Consider the following 17,099-nt stretch of genomic DNA (forward strand, 5'->3'; position numbering starts at 1 on the left):
TCAAGGGTTTAGAATTCACATTATATATGAAATAGAAGACATGATTAAGATTTGTATATATCTGTGTGCATTTTTAGAGGTGATAGGGAATCAAGAAAGCATTGAAATACATGAAGGAAGGCTGAATGTTAAAGAAAATCAAATTTATTATAGTTCTAAAAAGAAGAACTAGAAATGGGGTGTGTGTGAATTACTAGAAAGACAGACTTTTTTAGTAAATAAAAGTATTAAATAATAACACAAGCAGCTGACTGAGGTGAAATTGTGAATTTCCCACCACTGAAGCTGTCTAGTCTCCCATCTGTCACAGGTATTGTAGAGCTGATAACATTTTTAGTAGGCAACTGAACCAGTTGACTTCCTGGCGTCCTGTTCATCTCTAATATACCATGACTCCAAAATGCTGTATACAATCTCTTCCTTTCTGCCTCACTTTTGTTTTTGTTTTTCTTCTAGTGTTTAGTCCTTTATCCACTTCCCTCTATTAATAATCATCTCAGTCCCGCAATAAGCCTCCTAAAGTATGTTTTCCTTTCACCTCATAAATGAACATGCTTAGCGAATGAAAACACCATGGGAAAGCCACCAAAACACATGTGCCTTCTTAATTCCCTTAAGAGTAGGTTGCCTTCATCACTGACGCCAAACAAAACAACTACAAACTACAATAAAAATTATTAAGAATTGAAAACGAGAGGCACTGGTTAACATGAAGCACAGCAAAAATCTGCTTTTAGTATGTCTAATAACATTCTCATGTGTGTTGAAAAGTTAGTCCATTCTTCAAATGCTTTGGGGATTTGCTCTAAATTAGAAAACGTGTTAACTATCCCAGGACACTAAAGAATTTACAAATCTGATGAACAGATTCGTTATTATTCTCCTCAGTATTTGTAAATAAATAAGAAGAACAAAACACAGTAAATTAGCAACTTCCACAAAATTTGCCAATGTTACACATGGACAGCCAAAACTGCCAATATTATATTTGAGTTTAATTAAACAAAACAAAACAAAAAAACTTTTCCCAATCTTGTTCTTCAAGAAGAAAAGCCAAAAAAGGAGGTTAAGAAGGACTATGAAATATTGGTATTGTTTAATATTAGTGTCTTCACACACAAAACTCAATTCTAATAGAACTTTGTTTCAGAAGACAAAACAAAGCAGAGGCAGTGAATAAAGTATCAACCTGGATTGCTGAGGTTGCTGGTACAAAACCCTGGGCTTGCCTGGTCAAGGCACATATGACAAGCAAACAATGAACAACTATGAGTTGATACTATCCGCTTCACCCCCACCCTCCTCTCTCTGTAAAATCAATCAAAAAAATCCAAAAATAAATAAATAAAGCAAAAGAGTAAAATAAGTCAAAGGGTTGCAGGCTTTGATTCTAAAGGTATAACTTTCTAACAATGAGAGGTATCATTGATCACTTAAGATAGAGTTTTTCAACCGCTGGTCCACAAACTGGTCCCCTCATTTGCCAGAAATTCTGTGCTGGTCCACGAAAGAATTAACCACCCTGACGTTGTATGAAGATTATAGATCCAATGATCTTAGTCAAATGAACTTATGCTCCTAGTGATTTTTGCTGTAATAATCCCCAAAATAATTCTCCTATTTCCACTGGTCCCCAAGTGTAAAAAGGTTGAAATCTACTGGCTTAAGAAACTCTCTACCAAAAAAGGCAATTAAGAGGTTGGAAAATATCTTTCTAGAGGCTATAAAATAAAATCCTATCATGGTAAAAAGAGTCTTTCTAAATTCTAAGATTCTGGGATTATTATTTTTTTAAAAATTTGTTCATTTTAGAGAGGGGAGAGAGAAAGAGACAGAGAGAGAAGTGGGGAAGGAGCAGGAAGCATCAATTCCCATATGTGCCTTGACCAGGCAAGCCCAGGGTTTCAAACCAGTGACCTCAACATTTCAAGTCAATGCTTTATCCACTGCGCCACCACAGGTCAGGCCTGGGATTATTTTTTATCATTATTACCTTTCCCACTCTGGAAAATCTTCAAGACTCTGTCTAGTAAATGTCACCAACCCAGTAGGTTCTGCAAAAACAATAAAAAAACACACCCAAAATAAGTTTTGACTTTGAAAAGATTATACATATACACAGTAAAAGAGTGGGTCTAACAATGGCTACAAAACTAATCAGGAAACATTAAGCCTAGCATTGGAATACAACAGAAGATTGATTTAAAATAATATTATCCGTGCAATACGAACTCTTTCTATAAAATACTAAGTCCTCACTAAAACAAAAACTACATAAACAACAGCACAACAGTAGGAGGATTTGAGTGCTGCTACTTTTTAGTGACATTTTCTAGATTGCAAACACTTTTAAGAAATAATTGGGGGAGAGGATGCATAATAGGAGTAACTTACACAATAAAGACAAAACTGATTTTAATCTGTAGACTCCTTCTAAAAAAATAAAAATAAAATAAAACCTTAACCCTACACCTAAAAACTGGTGACTATATACACATTTATGTGTTTTATAATGAAATAAAATGTCTAGGATTAAAAAAAAAATTGTCAGCATGCCTTCAGAGTTGACACAGCCACACTCAGGGATTAGGTGATATGCACTTGCTCTACTTATAAGGTGCCTTAGCTGGAAGGAGAAATTACTGTGTTCTAAATGGTCAGAGAAGAAAGAAGACATATCATATTTCCCCATGTATAAGACACACCTCAGTATCAGGTTCAAAATTTGAAGAAAAAAAAATGTATTACATAAAGTTATTGAACTCAAGTTTTTATTCATCATTAAACAGTTAGCACAAAGACAACAAGTGCAGAAAAAGTGGAAAATACAAGTAAAAAAAATCTATAACCACTGTATAAAACACACCCAGTTTTTAGACTGCAAATTTTTTGGAAAAAGGTGCACCTTATTCATGGGAAAATATGGTAGTTTTCAAGGAGCAATAGATACAAGAAAATCAAACACAGCAAATTTTAGAGGATGAGATCCTTTTTTGTTAAGTTTATTTTTTATTTTTTAACTAGTGGCAAAAACAACAAATAAATCAGTTGGCCAAAAATAATTTGCTTGATTCGAATCAAAGAATAAACTCAAAAGGCCAGGCCATTTTTATTTTTTTCTTCTTTCTTCTTTTTTTAAAGCTCTTAAGCAAAGGGAAATATGTCAGGAACTATTAGTGATGATGGCAGGAGAGTCCCAGTGAAAGCCTAGCAATCATTTCATTCCTTTGGATGAATCTACATTATTTTGCTTTCAGTCACAAGCAGTGATAACTCAAACATCACAGAGCACTTAAATTAAAAACCAAAATTTTGTAAACATGAATTATAAAATATTCTTTAGATGTCTAACTCCTTTTTAAGACAAATTTAAATGAGAAGTCAAACAATTCAAATACTAGAGAAGTAATTCTATTAATAGAAAACTAATGTTAGTATCATCATTCAGTAACTTAGAGAAGAACATTAAGGGTCCCTCGTATACTCTAAGAGATAAAATGAAATGCATGAATGAACACTGCCGGCAAAGGAAAAGGCAGATAAACATGGTTCTTCAGATATAATAACAAAAATACCTCAAGAGCATGGCTATTTCCTTTCCTCCATAAAAAGGCACCTTTCATACCAGAATAGGTTATTTTGGATAATTAAATATTTCCCTTAATAAGTCAAAGTACATACTGCATAAAAATCTTTCATTTCATCTTTAAGGTACTATTATTTAAAACTATATTGAAAATAATTTAATTCAGAAAGCTCTCAAGAAACCATGAAAATATTGATGTTTGACAACACTCAAAAATTGGTCCTAATGGAATTATATTTTATCAATTGTAAAAAGCATGTTTTTCATGTACTAAATTTCTAAAAATGGAATACATTGTTCATAGTGAAAGCCATTGCATTTAGTCTGCAATAAAGTAAATTATTTTAAAATTAAATTTATTGGAGTGACATTGGTTTCAAATTTTTCCAGAGAAGATGTGCATCCGCTTCTGCCATCATCTAAGAGAACCACCAACCTGGCCTGATCTGTGGTGGCACAGTAGATAAAGCATCAACCTGGAACACTGAGGTCACCCATTCGAAACCCTAGGCTTGCCCAGTCAAGGCACATATAGAAACTGATGCTTCCTGCTCCTCCCCTACTCTTCTTTCTCTTTCCCTCCCTTCCTCTCCTGTCTCTAAAATAAATAAAGTCTTAAAAAAAGAGAGAGAGTATCACCAACTTGAGATCAGTTTGAATTATACTCTCTGTTGCAGGCTTTTGTAGATCACACTGGTAATTTGACTTTGGACCCCAACTTGTCCTATAGTTCAAATTCTCAGGGTAGATGTTTTTGTCCCCTTTCCACCCAGTGCCAAGGTTGACAGTTGCAATTTCTCTACTGTCCCTTTTCTGCACACCAGGTGAATTTCTCATTTATCCTTCCACTTTGGTGTGCCTCTCTGTAGGAGAGTCATAGGGGACCTGTTTCCGTACTGTGAGGTCCTCGTCCTTTGTGACGGTGCTCCAGCCCTTTGTGCAGCCCCAGGTCCCATCTGCAGCATTGTGCACACGGTGGACTGTGGCTCCTTATACGGCCACCCAACTTCTTGTCTAACAAGTTCCTGGCAGCTAAAATGCGCCTGGAGACAAGCATGACCATGAGGATGGCAGCTTTCAGTTTTTCCAGGCACTGAACTTGTACGAACACTCCTCAGCCTCCTGATGATGCCTCGTGGATGCCACCGTGGACTGCTGGTACACCCATAGACGCTTGAGAGCCTGGAAGGTGTGACACAGTTTGTGGGGTTTATGGTCAGCATCTGGTTGGTCAAGTTATTGGCTTCAGAGGGTCATCATGTCCCAATCTGGTGATGGGAAATCAGGCTCCAGCCTCAATCTGCTGATACAGCTTGTGTTGATGCTCACACCAGAAGGGGGGATATCCCACCAGGAGAAACACAGGATGGCTCCACAGGCCCACATACCCACAGGTTTTCTGCAGGGATCTTTCCTCAAGACGCTGAGGGGACAAGTAGCCTGGGTGACAGTAAAACCCAGCCAAGCCTGCCATTCTCCTGTACTTCGATGGCTAGGCCCAAATCAGTCAGTTCGACGGCAACACCCTTACTTTTTTGCTTAGCAGCAGATTCTCAGGCTTCAGGCCCCAGTGGACAATGTCATGCTAGTGGATGGGTTAACATAGCTTCACTGCAGTGTTCTCTGGCCCTGATGTCTTCAAACAACTCCCCACCAGTAACAAGGTCAAACACGAGGCAGTGACTCCCTTCTTCAGAAATACTGTCGTGGAGGCAAACAATGTTCGGATGTTTCAAAATTTGACACATTCCAGTTTCTGGTGATCCTAGACAGAGAGCTTCTTGGTATCTATGCTTTTTGCTGCATGGAAGTTTTCTTCATATATCTAAAGACTTCAGAGAGGGAACCCTTGCTGAGCTCCTCGAAAAGCTGGTAGTTGTTGGGGAAGGAGGTGCTAGTGGCGGTAGTGGCCATGCTGGTAGGCATGTGGATGCAACATTGGCAGCCCGCACCAATGTTGATGCACAGTAAGAGAAGGAGGCCTGAATACATTTCCATAGTTCCTATTCAGTAGACTCTGGAGCTTACACATAGTTACGCTGGCCTAATTTCAGAATATATAAAACCCAATACATTCATGGCACACATTTATGAATATGCACGTGCAAAAAGTCTAGATTATAATACTGAAATATTTGGTTTGGGCAGGAAGGTGTACACTGAACACAAAATGTTCTTGATCAGAACTGTCCCCACAAGTGATACAAATTATAGTAAGAATGAAAGGAACTTACTTTTCTCTGTGACTCTTCTGAAGTAGCAGAAGAGTGTTTTAAGTTTCTCTGGTTTTCTTGAAGAACGTCCTTCAAATAACCTGGAAGAGACCAAAAATAAAGACTTACAAAGAACTCAATCTATATTACTATCAAGTAATAAAAGAATTCCCCCAGAAGGAAATTCTGTAATGACACAGAACTGGAGAACCATTTGGATTCAAATGTCATCCAGAGAAGATTGAGACCAACTAGAACCAGGCTTCTTAGAAGTTGTTAAGTCAGATGGCACTAACAGTTATGACTCTCCAATCTATCTTCCTCCAGGGAGAAGGCACCAGCTGGTCCCCCAAAGTCAATTAAGCCAGTAAGCTAATGCTAGATTATTTTCTCAATGGTAAATACTATAGTATTTATAATTCACAATATTATCAGGTAGTTAAATGACTGAACAAAAATAGTATCTAAAAAAAATCCCCATGACCGTCTGTGGCAGTGAGGCAGTGGGGCAGGCGACAACAATGAGAACAGTAACAAGGAGTATAACAAGATATTGGAGGGCTGACCAATTCTTGGTAATTAAAAAAATATAGCCTTTGGAATGTTAACCAAAACAGAGCCTACTCTACGTCATCTAGTTTCCAACAACCTGGACTTGCACTACTTTAGTTTTCTTTGAAACGATGTAGCATTGTTACTGGTAAAACATTATGCAATTTATCCCGAGGAAAGAAAAGCAGAGCTTTAGAAGCCTATGACCTGAGTAAGTAGTTCAGTAAAAAATTTCAAACACAAAAGCATGCTTTTAGGCACAAGATCTACTTTTACAAAAGCATTTAAAAAATACAGAGGAATTCTGTGGCTCTAAATGATGGGTACTACTCATCTGTTTCTAGTCATACACCCTGGCTTTAAAACCACACTCAGAGACAGACAAGTACCATATGACTTCACTCTTATGTGGAATCTAATGAACAAAATGAACTAACAAGCAAAATAGAAACAGACTCACACACAGCGAGCAGGCTGACTGACAGCTGTCTGGGGAGGGAGGCAGAGGGCATAAGGGTAATGGGGTGGACGAAGACTTCACTGGAGTGGTGAACACACACTATGCTGTACACAGATGTGTTGTAGAACAGGGCTCTTGAAACCTGTATGATTATGTTAATCAGTGCCACCCAATAAAATTCAATTAAAAATATAAAATAAAGAAAACTAGAAACACTTCACATAAAAGTTCACTTTAGTAAGTACCAAAATAGGTAATAGGTAAAATTTTCATGATTAGAAAAGCAAACATAACTATTCAGAGAGGAAAAAGCTAATTCCATGAGAAAATCCTACTGAGCAAGTAAAATGAATTAAGAAGAGGGAAGAAAATGCAGATTTCAAGTGACCCTGTTTTCAGTGATCTGAAGTTCTGTATTCAGGGTCTATTTCTGAGAAAACAATTTATCTGAATACTGATGTCCCGAAAATAAGTATTTCCTGAATACTTATTTCCTGACAGAATAAAATCTGAATAGAATCTAACTGATATAATTTTAACTGATAATATAATTTTTACTCATCTAAGATAATTTGTTTCTCTAAAATGTTTATTAAAAATACTTTTAAATAAACAGACAGCCAACTAAATGGGAGATGATATTTTCAAACAACAGCTCAGATAAGGGCCTAATATCCAAAATATACAAAGAACTCATAAAACTCAACAACAAACAAACAAACAATCCAATAAAAAAATGGGAAGAGGACATGAACAGACACTTCTCCCAGGAGGAAGTACAAATGGCCAACAGATATATGAGAAGATGCTCATCTTCTTTAGCTATTAGAGAAATGCAAATCAAAACTGCAATGAGATACCACCTCACACCTGTTCGATTAGCTATTATTAGCAAGACAGGTAATAGCAAATGTTGGAGAGGCTGTGGAGAAAAAGGAACCCTCATACACTGTTGGTGGGAATGTAAAGTAGTACAACCATTAAGGAAGAAAGTATGTTGGTTCCTCAAAAAACTGAAAATAGAACTACCTTATGACCCAGCAATCCCTCTACTGGGTATATACCCCCAAAACTCAAAATCATTGGTACGTAAAGACACATGCAGCCCCATGTTCATTGCAGCATTGTTCACAGTGGCCAGGACAGGGAAACAACCAAAAAGCCCGTCAATAGATGACTGGATAAAGAAGATGTGGCACATATACACTATGGAATACTACTCAGCCATAAGAAATGATGACATCGGATCATTTACAGCAAAATGGTGGGATCTTGATAACATGATACGAAGTGAAATAAGTAAATCAGAAAAAAACAGGAACTGCATTATTCCATACGTAGGTGGGACATAAAAGTGAAACTAAGAGACATTGATAAGAGTGTAGTGGTTACGGGGGGAGGGGGGGAAAGGGAGAGGGAAAGGGGGAGGGGGAGGGGCACAAAGAAAACTAGATAGAAGGTGACAGAGGACAATCTGACTTTGGGTGATGGGTATGCAACATAACTGAACGACAAGATAACATGGACTTGTTATCTTTGAATATATGTATCCTGATTTATTGATGTCGCCCCATTAAAAAAATAAAATTATTTAAAAAATAAATAAATAAAATAGCCAAACTAAAAAAAAAAAAAAAAAAAAAAAATACTTTTAAAAACCCCGCTGCGGCCCTGGCCGGTTGGCTCAGCGGTAGAGCGTTGGCCTAGCGTGCGGAGGACCCGGGTTCGATTCCCGGCCAGGGCACACAGGAGAAGCGCCCATTTGCTTCTCCACCCCTCCGCCGCACTTTCCTCTCTGTCTCTCTCTTCCCCTCCCGCAGCCAAGGCTCCATTGGAGCAAAGATGGCCCGGGCTCTGGGGATGGCTCTGTGGCCTCTGCCCCAGGCGCTAGAGTGGCTCTGGTCGCAATATGGCGACCCCCAGGATGGGCAGAGCATCGCCCCCTGGTGGGCAGAGCGTCGCCCCATGGTGGGCGTGCCGGGTGGATCCCGGTCGGGCGCATGCGGGAGTCTGTCTGACTGTCTCTCCCCATTTCCAGCTTCAGAAAAATGAAAAAAAAAAAAAAAAAAAACACCCCGCTGCCTCCCAAAAGAAAGGCTCTTTGAGAGTACAGGACTCAGCTTAGTGTCTTCTGGGATGTCAGCCAGAACAACTTGTTTAAATCAAAATGATAGTCAAAATGAAGAAACCATTTGGCAGTTTAATTAAACATCCCATGTGAAATACATATGACTTACTAAATGAATACCTAGGGATCCACTGCAAAATCCCTTTTTAGGTTTACTACTCAGTAGAGGGAAGCAGTACAGGGTGGGACAAGAGGTTTACAGTTGAGTAAGCGAATCACAGTTTATTCTCGTATTACTTATTAATTAGTGTATTATTTTCCACACAAACAATATAAACCTATTTTTGCCCCACCCTTTACAATTCAGTTAAGGAGCAAAAGTTCCTCTTCCACAGAGCTGCTGCATTGAGAAGAAAATGACTGTTGACCTTAAGAAATAATTACCCAAAACATAAAAAGTTTCATCTCTAATTTCTACATGTGGTTAGCTGTGTGTAAAATCACATAAAAGTTCACATATTTCATAACCATGATGACAAACTATTAACCTGAGGAGCCTCTTGGGACCACCGATTTATTAACATTGGTGACATGGTCTTTCCCTGCAGATCATGTGGCCATTATTATTACCAACTACAAATGAGGTGCACTGTTTTTTCTGCAGGTCCAAACCTCAGAGATACAAACGACCAGAATCTCAGTGTATTTGGTCATCATGATGTAACCAAACATGCTTTCCCACCTCCTGACCGAACAAGGGAATGGGGGCCAGGGGCGGAGGTGCAGAGAAAGTCAGAGAAGATGAAGCAGGTTTAAAACCCCTATGCTAATTCTCAGGCTTCACTGCTATAAAGTCTTTTAGTACTATGTACGACCCTCCAAATTAAATAAACTATCCTGGTATGAAAGCAAAGTGAAAAATAACATGAAAAATGACACAGGCAAACAGCAGGAGTGAAAGTCATCACAGGAGTGACATATGAGCTGACGGACAGCTTTCAGGAGACAGAAGGAAGAGAAGCACCAAGGAGGGAGCCGGGAAAAGGAGCGAGACAAAGAAAACAGGGAGACAGAGAAGAGAAAACAGAACCGTGCCTGGGCACAGAGGAGCATCTAAGATGCAGAAACTCACAGAGAGATAGAGAAGAACATGGAAAGAGAGATAAGAGACTCAAGAGAGAATCAGACTGCTCATAATAAATCAAGCACCACCCAATTTTTTTTAACTTCTCAATACCAGTTTATTTTTTTAATTTATATTCTCAGGTTCTGTGTATATACATTTGAAGACATGTTTTGAGTCAGCAGGTGTGCATGTAAACATGAACACACACTAGACCATAATAACTCCTCTGCATGGATAAGATATTTTATCTGAGTAATTGCTCATTTAACTGAGTAATTATAGATTATTAAAGAAAGCAAACAGAAAAACATAGTTAGGCAACCTCACTTTTGTTCTAAATAAAACCTTTTGTTTTCAAGGGAATAATAAGTCAATCAAGATCAATATTTATGAATATTGGCATTTTTCTTTCCATATAAATAAAGAGAAACATAGTTTAATAAAATCTTTCCCCAAATGACATATTGACCACATTACCAGAATTAGATTCTAGACACACACATTCCCCCACACGATTTCAAGTTAAGGATTAATCCCATTAGTATACAGTAAATCAAACCCTAAGCACTATAACCTCCAGTTCAAAACAGAAGCAAATGATAATCTGAAACCCAGCCAGAAAGCTGTTGTTGGCTGTTCTGTGAAGCACTCTGCCATATGGCCCCAGCAGCATGTCCAGTCCAGGGAAGAGGCAGATATAAAAGCCTCCTGGGTTGACCACTGCTGTAGCCCACAATTAATCTCTGACCATCAGTTTCTAAGCAATCTTAGAAGCATCAATGTTAATCACATTGGAAGCCTTTATACGAATGTTTAGGTCCTGACAGGCAAGCAAGAGAAAAGGTCAAGGGTATTTAACATAGCTAAGCAGGGCTGGAAGAACACAACAATAAATTTAAAAAGGAAGGCACACTCAATTCATTGACGTCAGCTTCCCACCACATGCTCTTAACCATTTTTCTTATTCAATCAACTAGCCAGCCATAACTCTTTTGAGATTAAACATGTGTGCGCGCGCACACGCACACACACACACACACACACACACACACCTCCTAGCTTCCAGACACTCTCATCATAAATAGCAACTATGCAAAAAAGAAAGTACAACAGCATGTTCCATAATTAGCTTACCAAATGGCTCATTGAATTAGGCAGTTGATCTTTCATAAACCACATAAAAAAGGGGCTTAAGTCATCACAAGAGTGATGATTTTTTTTTTTTTTTTTTGTATTTTTCTGAAGTTGGAAACAAGGAGGCAGACAGACTCCCGCATGCGCTCGACCGGGATCCACCCGGCATGCCCACCAGGGGGCGGCGATGCTCTGCCCATTTGGGGTGTTGCTCTGTTGCAACCAGGGCCATTCTAGCGCCTGAGGCAGAGGCCACAGCCATCCTTAGCGCCCAGGCCAACTTTGCTCCAATGGAGCCTCGGCTGCGGGAGGGGAAGAGAGAGACAGAGAGGAAGGAGAGGGGGAGGGGTGGAGAAGCAGATGGGCGCTTCTCCTGTGAGCCCTGGCTGGGAATTGAACCCAGGACTCCTGCACGCAAGGCCGACGCTCTACCACTGAGCCAACCGGCCAGGGCCACAAAAGTGATGACTTTTGATTGTTTTCCATTTCAGGAGAGTTCTCAGAGCACTTTGTTCTGGAGAGGAAGTAAGACAATGCAAGAGTACTGAATGGGAACAGAAGACTGTTTTCAAATCCCAATTCTGCTAACAAGTCATTGACTCAAACTGAACCTAGTAGTTTAGAAGTTTCCCCACCTAGAAATGTGCCTGGACAGAATCACCGTGTCAACTACACCAACGATCAAGTACAACCCTCAGTTCTATTGTTGACTGGTGCAGGTGTATAAAAACACACACCATCTCACTGAGAGGCAAGTGCAGGCATAGCAGCTGCTGAAGAGTTCCCTAAACAACTGTATAGACCATGCATGGCCAACATATGGCTGACGGGCCAAATCCAGCCCCCATAATGAGTTTATGTGGCCCGCGATTAAATTTTTAATCTTCTCTGCTACTTTAAAATCCCAGCTACTCAGAAGCAGAAGCGTCTTTGATTACTGGAAATCGAGATATTTAAGAAGATAGTGATATGCAGAAAAGAATTCCGCATGTGGCTAATCTAGGGTTAACTTCCAATAATTGGTTGAATGGAGTTTGCCAGTGTGCACGCAAGGTCAAACAATTCGTTATTTTTGTGGACAAGTGTGCTGAATCAAGTGGCATTGTAGCGTAGACAATAGCTGCAGTTGATAACTGAAAACGTGTCCAGGATGTTTGTAAAACAAAATAATTGTTTTATTTGCAATATAACCCCTTCAAGCTCATTCTATTAATTAAATATTGTTTTGATTAATTGTGATAGTTTGGATACTTATACGGTATATAATTATATTTTTATTAAAATATTGTACATTAAAATTTTTTCACTCAATTTATTCATAAACAAATTACATAATAAAATTTTGTTTACTTAAACAAATCGTTTTTGTATTTAACATTTTTTAATTTTAATATTTCATCCGGCCCGTAAAAAAGTTTTCTTTCTAATCTGGCCCTGGGGCAAAAACTGTTGGCCACGTCTGGTATAGACTATAATGGGCTCTACCAGCTTACTTAATGTTCAGTGTTCTGATGACCAAAACAGAGCATCCATTGGGAAGGAAGATAAGAGTGTGCCTGTCCCAAACCTTCAACAGATCTTACTTAAACTCTGATTTGGTGAAAATGCTACTGGGATACTGCGAGTTTAAATCTCTTATGATCACTTTGGACTGACAGACAAATGGCTCTCGTTCATTTTACAGATTAAGAATTATTTCTAAGAAGAGCTCTAATTTTTGGCTAGCTGTGAAGTTAAAAAGTATTAATGTGGTTCATTGAAAGGAGGCTGTATAGTACAACAGTTAAGGGACACAGCTTCCAGAAACTGCCTATATCCTCCTGAGTTAGAACCCCAATTATACCAGATAACTTGGTGAGATAAACTACCCCTTAAGCCTTCATCTCCTCACCCGAAAAAAATGAGAAAAATACCTAATTTATAAGATTAATACAAGGATTAAATTAAAAATAACACACTGATTAGTAAGTGGAAAGTACTTAATAAATATTAGTTATCATAAAGAGCTTCTCATGCAAAAAATATTTCAGATAACGCTGAGTAAGCAGAGGTTCTTGTGCTGGTTAGACATTACATAATAGCCAGCCAAAATAAATAAATAAACAAACAGGTCATATACATAAAATAGTCACATTATTCTAATCCACATTCCCTTCATTAAGTGGCTCGGCCATGTTTTCCATCGAGCCTGGCAAGCTGACTCCCAGCACCCAGCCCACTCAGTCCTCAGATAAATGACCCTGCAGGTGGAACAAGATAAAGATCCTGTTTCTGAGACAAAAACAAACATGCTTTAAAATCAAACATGTAACTGGTGGCAGGAAATGGAAAGTCTCAAAGCCAAGCTTCCCAAGATTTCTTGACTTTCACCTGTCAGTCATCTATTGAGTTGCAGGAGACCAGTACTGAGGGCCCCTGTGTTTCTTCTCCATGTTCAATGCAGACATCAGGGTCAAAGGGAGGCAATGATACTGTGTCTATGGGGCTGTAATTTGGGAAGGAATAAATCACTCGCACAAACTGGTTGAGAAAGGCTCCAAAAAATCTGTGGGATTTCACCCTCAAAACCAAATTACAAGAATCATCCACTCTTTCTAGTAGTAACTGTGTCTTCTCTGCTCCATTCCTGATGATTGAGTGTTCCTCCTCTTAAGTGATTATTTTTCTTCTGATGATACAAGTAATATGTGCTCATTGGAAACAGTTTGAAAATATGGAAAATAGTAAGTAAAAGTGTTAACGTTTTTATCTCAACATCCAGTGTAATCCTATTTTGATTCATTCTCTTGCCGGCCCATCTCCATGCTCACACACCTATGAGCACAGACGTGAGCACAGAAGTAGACTGACAGATACAGGTATTTTAATATAACTGAGATTAAATTCTAAGTACAATGTTTTACTCCATGTTAAAACCTACAACTGCTAATTGTAATGTTTACCTTTTATTCCCTCTCTTATGCTTTTTCTTGTTTTGCTGATGAGGAATGTTATCCACAGAGAACCTTAAGCTTTTTGGTGAAAGGGGCTATAAACACTTAACCAAGATTCAGGAGTCAAATTATCTGTGAAGAGTTTGAACACCGAATTTTTAAAAATTTTTTATTTATTGATTTTTAGCCCTTTGAGTAGTGAGTTTTTTCATGCTCGCTGACTCCTGGAAGTTGTTTTTTTTTGTTTTGTTTTGTTTTCAAAAAATGAAATTAGTTTGTTACAGTTTTATTAACTTAAAATCATGTTTGTTTGATAACCAATTTACAGAAAAAGAACATATATTTGCCTTTTTTTAATGTTGCCTTACACATTTTTAAAATAAATTGATTGTACTCTGGATGGTCAGGAGACACGAGGTCATACATGAATGTCCATACTACTCAGAGTTAGAGAGAGGGGAGATTGAGAAAAACACTCTCACTCATTTGTTCCACTCATTTATGCATTCATTGGTTGAATTTTGTACAAGCCCTGACTGGGGATCCAACCCACAACATTGGCATATCAGGATGATGCTTGACCAATTGAGCTACCCAACCAGGACTAAAATTCTTAATAAGTGAAACTTAATGTCTGGAGTTTGTTTTAAAATATTCTAGGGGTAAAAAAGTGGTGTTGGATAGTTTAAAAAAAAGCAGTAAAAAAAAATACTGCTAAGTACTGAAGCTGGGTAATTGAAATAGAGGTTCATTATAGTGTTTGTTCTCTTTATTTTTGGTATGTTTAAAAAGAGCCACAACATAGTTTTTAAAAAATAACTTTCTTAGAAAAGACGTTTTGTGATAAAACCTTAACTTAGTGAACACACAAAACAACTCATAAAAAAAAATAAAAAATTTAAAAATGTCTACAATTCTGTTGAGAATCAATCATCTGAGAAAGACTGAAACTAAAGTAGCCGTGGAGTATCTTAGGGACTGTTAGGAGGCATGCACCAGCCAATTACTCACTCCACAAAAACAGACCATAAGTGGCCACTGAAACTCATTTTAAAGATTATTAATAAGAGCCACTTCTTTCCAAAACCAAAATCCAGAAAAAAACTAGAACCACTGGGGTTGTATTCACAATTTTGGATAGAATTTTTATAATTTACAGCATCTCTAAAGATCCTAGGACTGATCACTTATTTTAAATAAACAGAAAGGCTATTTCATTATTATAATATTTCTTATTAATAAAAGGATTCTCTCCCAGAAACAGATAATTATCTTTCTATAAAATAAAATTTCTATTTCTTACATATAAAATCTGACCATTTTCTTTTCTATATTAAAAAATGAAAACTGGTAAGAGACATGAAGCCCTTAACTACGGGTGAATGAGTCGTCTTATATAGTAAATATTTAGTAATTTTTCACTTAGGCAAAATATTGAATTTAATAAACAGGTTCTTCATATAACTGCAAGCGCAGATGCCAATACTTTTTCTCTCTCAAGCCTACCCCCAAAACTAGAGATATCAAAGATAAAAACTGTTACTTATATGCAGCTTAAAAGTAAAACACCTCTGAATCCCTAAGGCAATGCATCTTGGAAAGCAGAGACAGCAGACTGAGGACAAGGAGTCCCAGTGACGGCCTGGCATGGCCACTGACCAGCCAGTGATTTCTCAGTGGTTTACTCCAGATCACTGCACTCCCTCCACAGGACTCTCTGAAGCCTACATTGCATGGGATTTAATGAAAACAGCAACAGCAAAAGGGCAGATAAGAGACCCTGTCTCACTGAAAGAACTAAACAAGCAGGGTGGGTGCACAGTCAGAAAAGTAGAGAAAACGAAGGGCGCATTTGTGGTTCCACAAACCTAGGAAGAACCCTGGATACCTCTCCCTCCAGCTACCAATCCAGCCCATTACCATCGCACTGACTGGCCTTCAGATGTCTCCACAGCTCCACTCCACCACTCCACCCCCTCCCAGTTACCATCCTCTTTTCTGGAGCACTGCAACAGCTTCCCCAGTGGGGTGAGCTCACTTTACTTTGGGTCCCACACTGTAGTCAAAACAAACTTTTGAAAATACAACTCTGATCAGGTACACGAGCCTTTCCTCTCCACTACTGATATCAGCCACCGGACTTAAGGTGTCCTCACCACAGTGCCTTTGCATATGCTCTTCCCTCTGCCTAGAACGCATCAGCTCTCCTTTTCTCTTTGGTAAAAACTCCCACTCATTCTTTCATACTTAGTTCAAAAGTTATTTCCCCAGGAAAGTTTCACTTACTCAATTATATCCTTCACTAATACATATCCTGGTGCTGTGCATCTCTCCTTTACATTACAGAGGTGCACACAGGCTGTCAGGGGACCCAGAGGAGGACACCTATCCTGGCAGGACTGGACAGCAATCAGAAACAGTGATGCGTTAACTGATGTTTGAAACACAGGTAAGAGCCATGTGGAGGACAGAAAGGTGCAGAATCAGAAATTAACTTGTCTCGTCTCTTGTAATCCCCAAGCACATAACACTATGGAGAATACTGTAAGTGTTCATGGTATATTTGAATTAAACAAAATGACTAAATATTATTCTCTTAAAAGAAACTAAGCTAATGTATCAATTTAGAAAAACAAGTTAAAAACCTGACCCTCATGACTGCTGTTTACACAACCAAAGAAGACATGATACAACATACATGAGTATCATCTTGTTGAAATTTTAAAGACATTCTCTTCTTACACAGATGATATTATTTTTCATGGTCTGTTACCGCTCCTCCTTCATGCTGATAATGGAAAACAATTGTATATAACAACAGAAATTTTCATTCATATTTTAATGTCTGAAAGCCTTAAAACTACAGCCCAAGAATTATGAGTCTTAAAATGTTCTTACATTTAAATCATGTGCTATGCTTTCATTTGCCAAACATACATAAAACACAGTAAGTTGTATTAATCTATGGCTTGGTTTCAATAAAAATTTATATTAGGTACTCACCAGCTAAGTTCTAGAATTTTTAAC

The 17,099-nt window shown here is 38.3% G+C and overlaps 1 protein-coding gene, 1 non-coding gene and 1 pseudogene across 5 annotated transcripts in view; all 3 read right to left on the minus strand.

Moving 5' to 3' along the window:
- PARG (poly(ADP-ribose) glycohydrolase) overlaps positions 1-17,099 on the minus strand; it is a 149,356-nt gene that overhangs the window by 73,051 nt on the left and 59,206 nt on the right. For all 4 annotated transcript variants that reach the window (XM_066348199.1, XM_066348198.1, XM_066348200.1 and 1 more), the window contains 2 exons: positions 5,821-5,900; positions 1,994-2,054 (listed from right to left, as the gene is read on the minus strand). In XM_066348199.1, coding sequence (XP_066204296.1) covers positions 1,994-2,054; positions 5,821-5,900 — 141 coding nt within the window. The remainder of the gene's footprint in view (positions 1-1,993; positions 2,055-5,820; positions 5,901-17,099) is intronic.
- LOC136381119 (calcium/calmodulin-dependent protein kinase type II subunit gamma pseudogene) lies at positions 4,424-5,500 on the minus strand (annotated as a pseudogene).
- TRNAA-UGC (transfer RNA alanine (anticodon UGC)) lies at positions 11,518-11,593 on the minus strand. The gene has a single exon. It is a non-coding gene; the product is annotated as a tRNA-Ala (tRNA).

This window comes from Saccopteryx leptura, chromosome 9 (assembly GCF_036850995.1).
Source record: "Saccopteryx leptura isolate mSacLep1 chromosome 9, mSacLep1_pri_phased_curated, whole genome shotgun sequence".
NCBI classification, from domain to species: domain Eukaryota; kingdom Metazoa; phylum Chordata; class Mammalia; order Chiroptera; family Emballonuridae; genus Saccopteryx; species Saccopteryx leptura.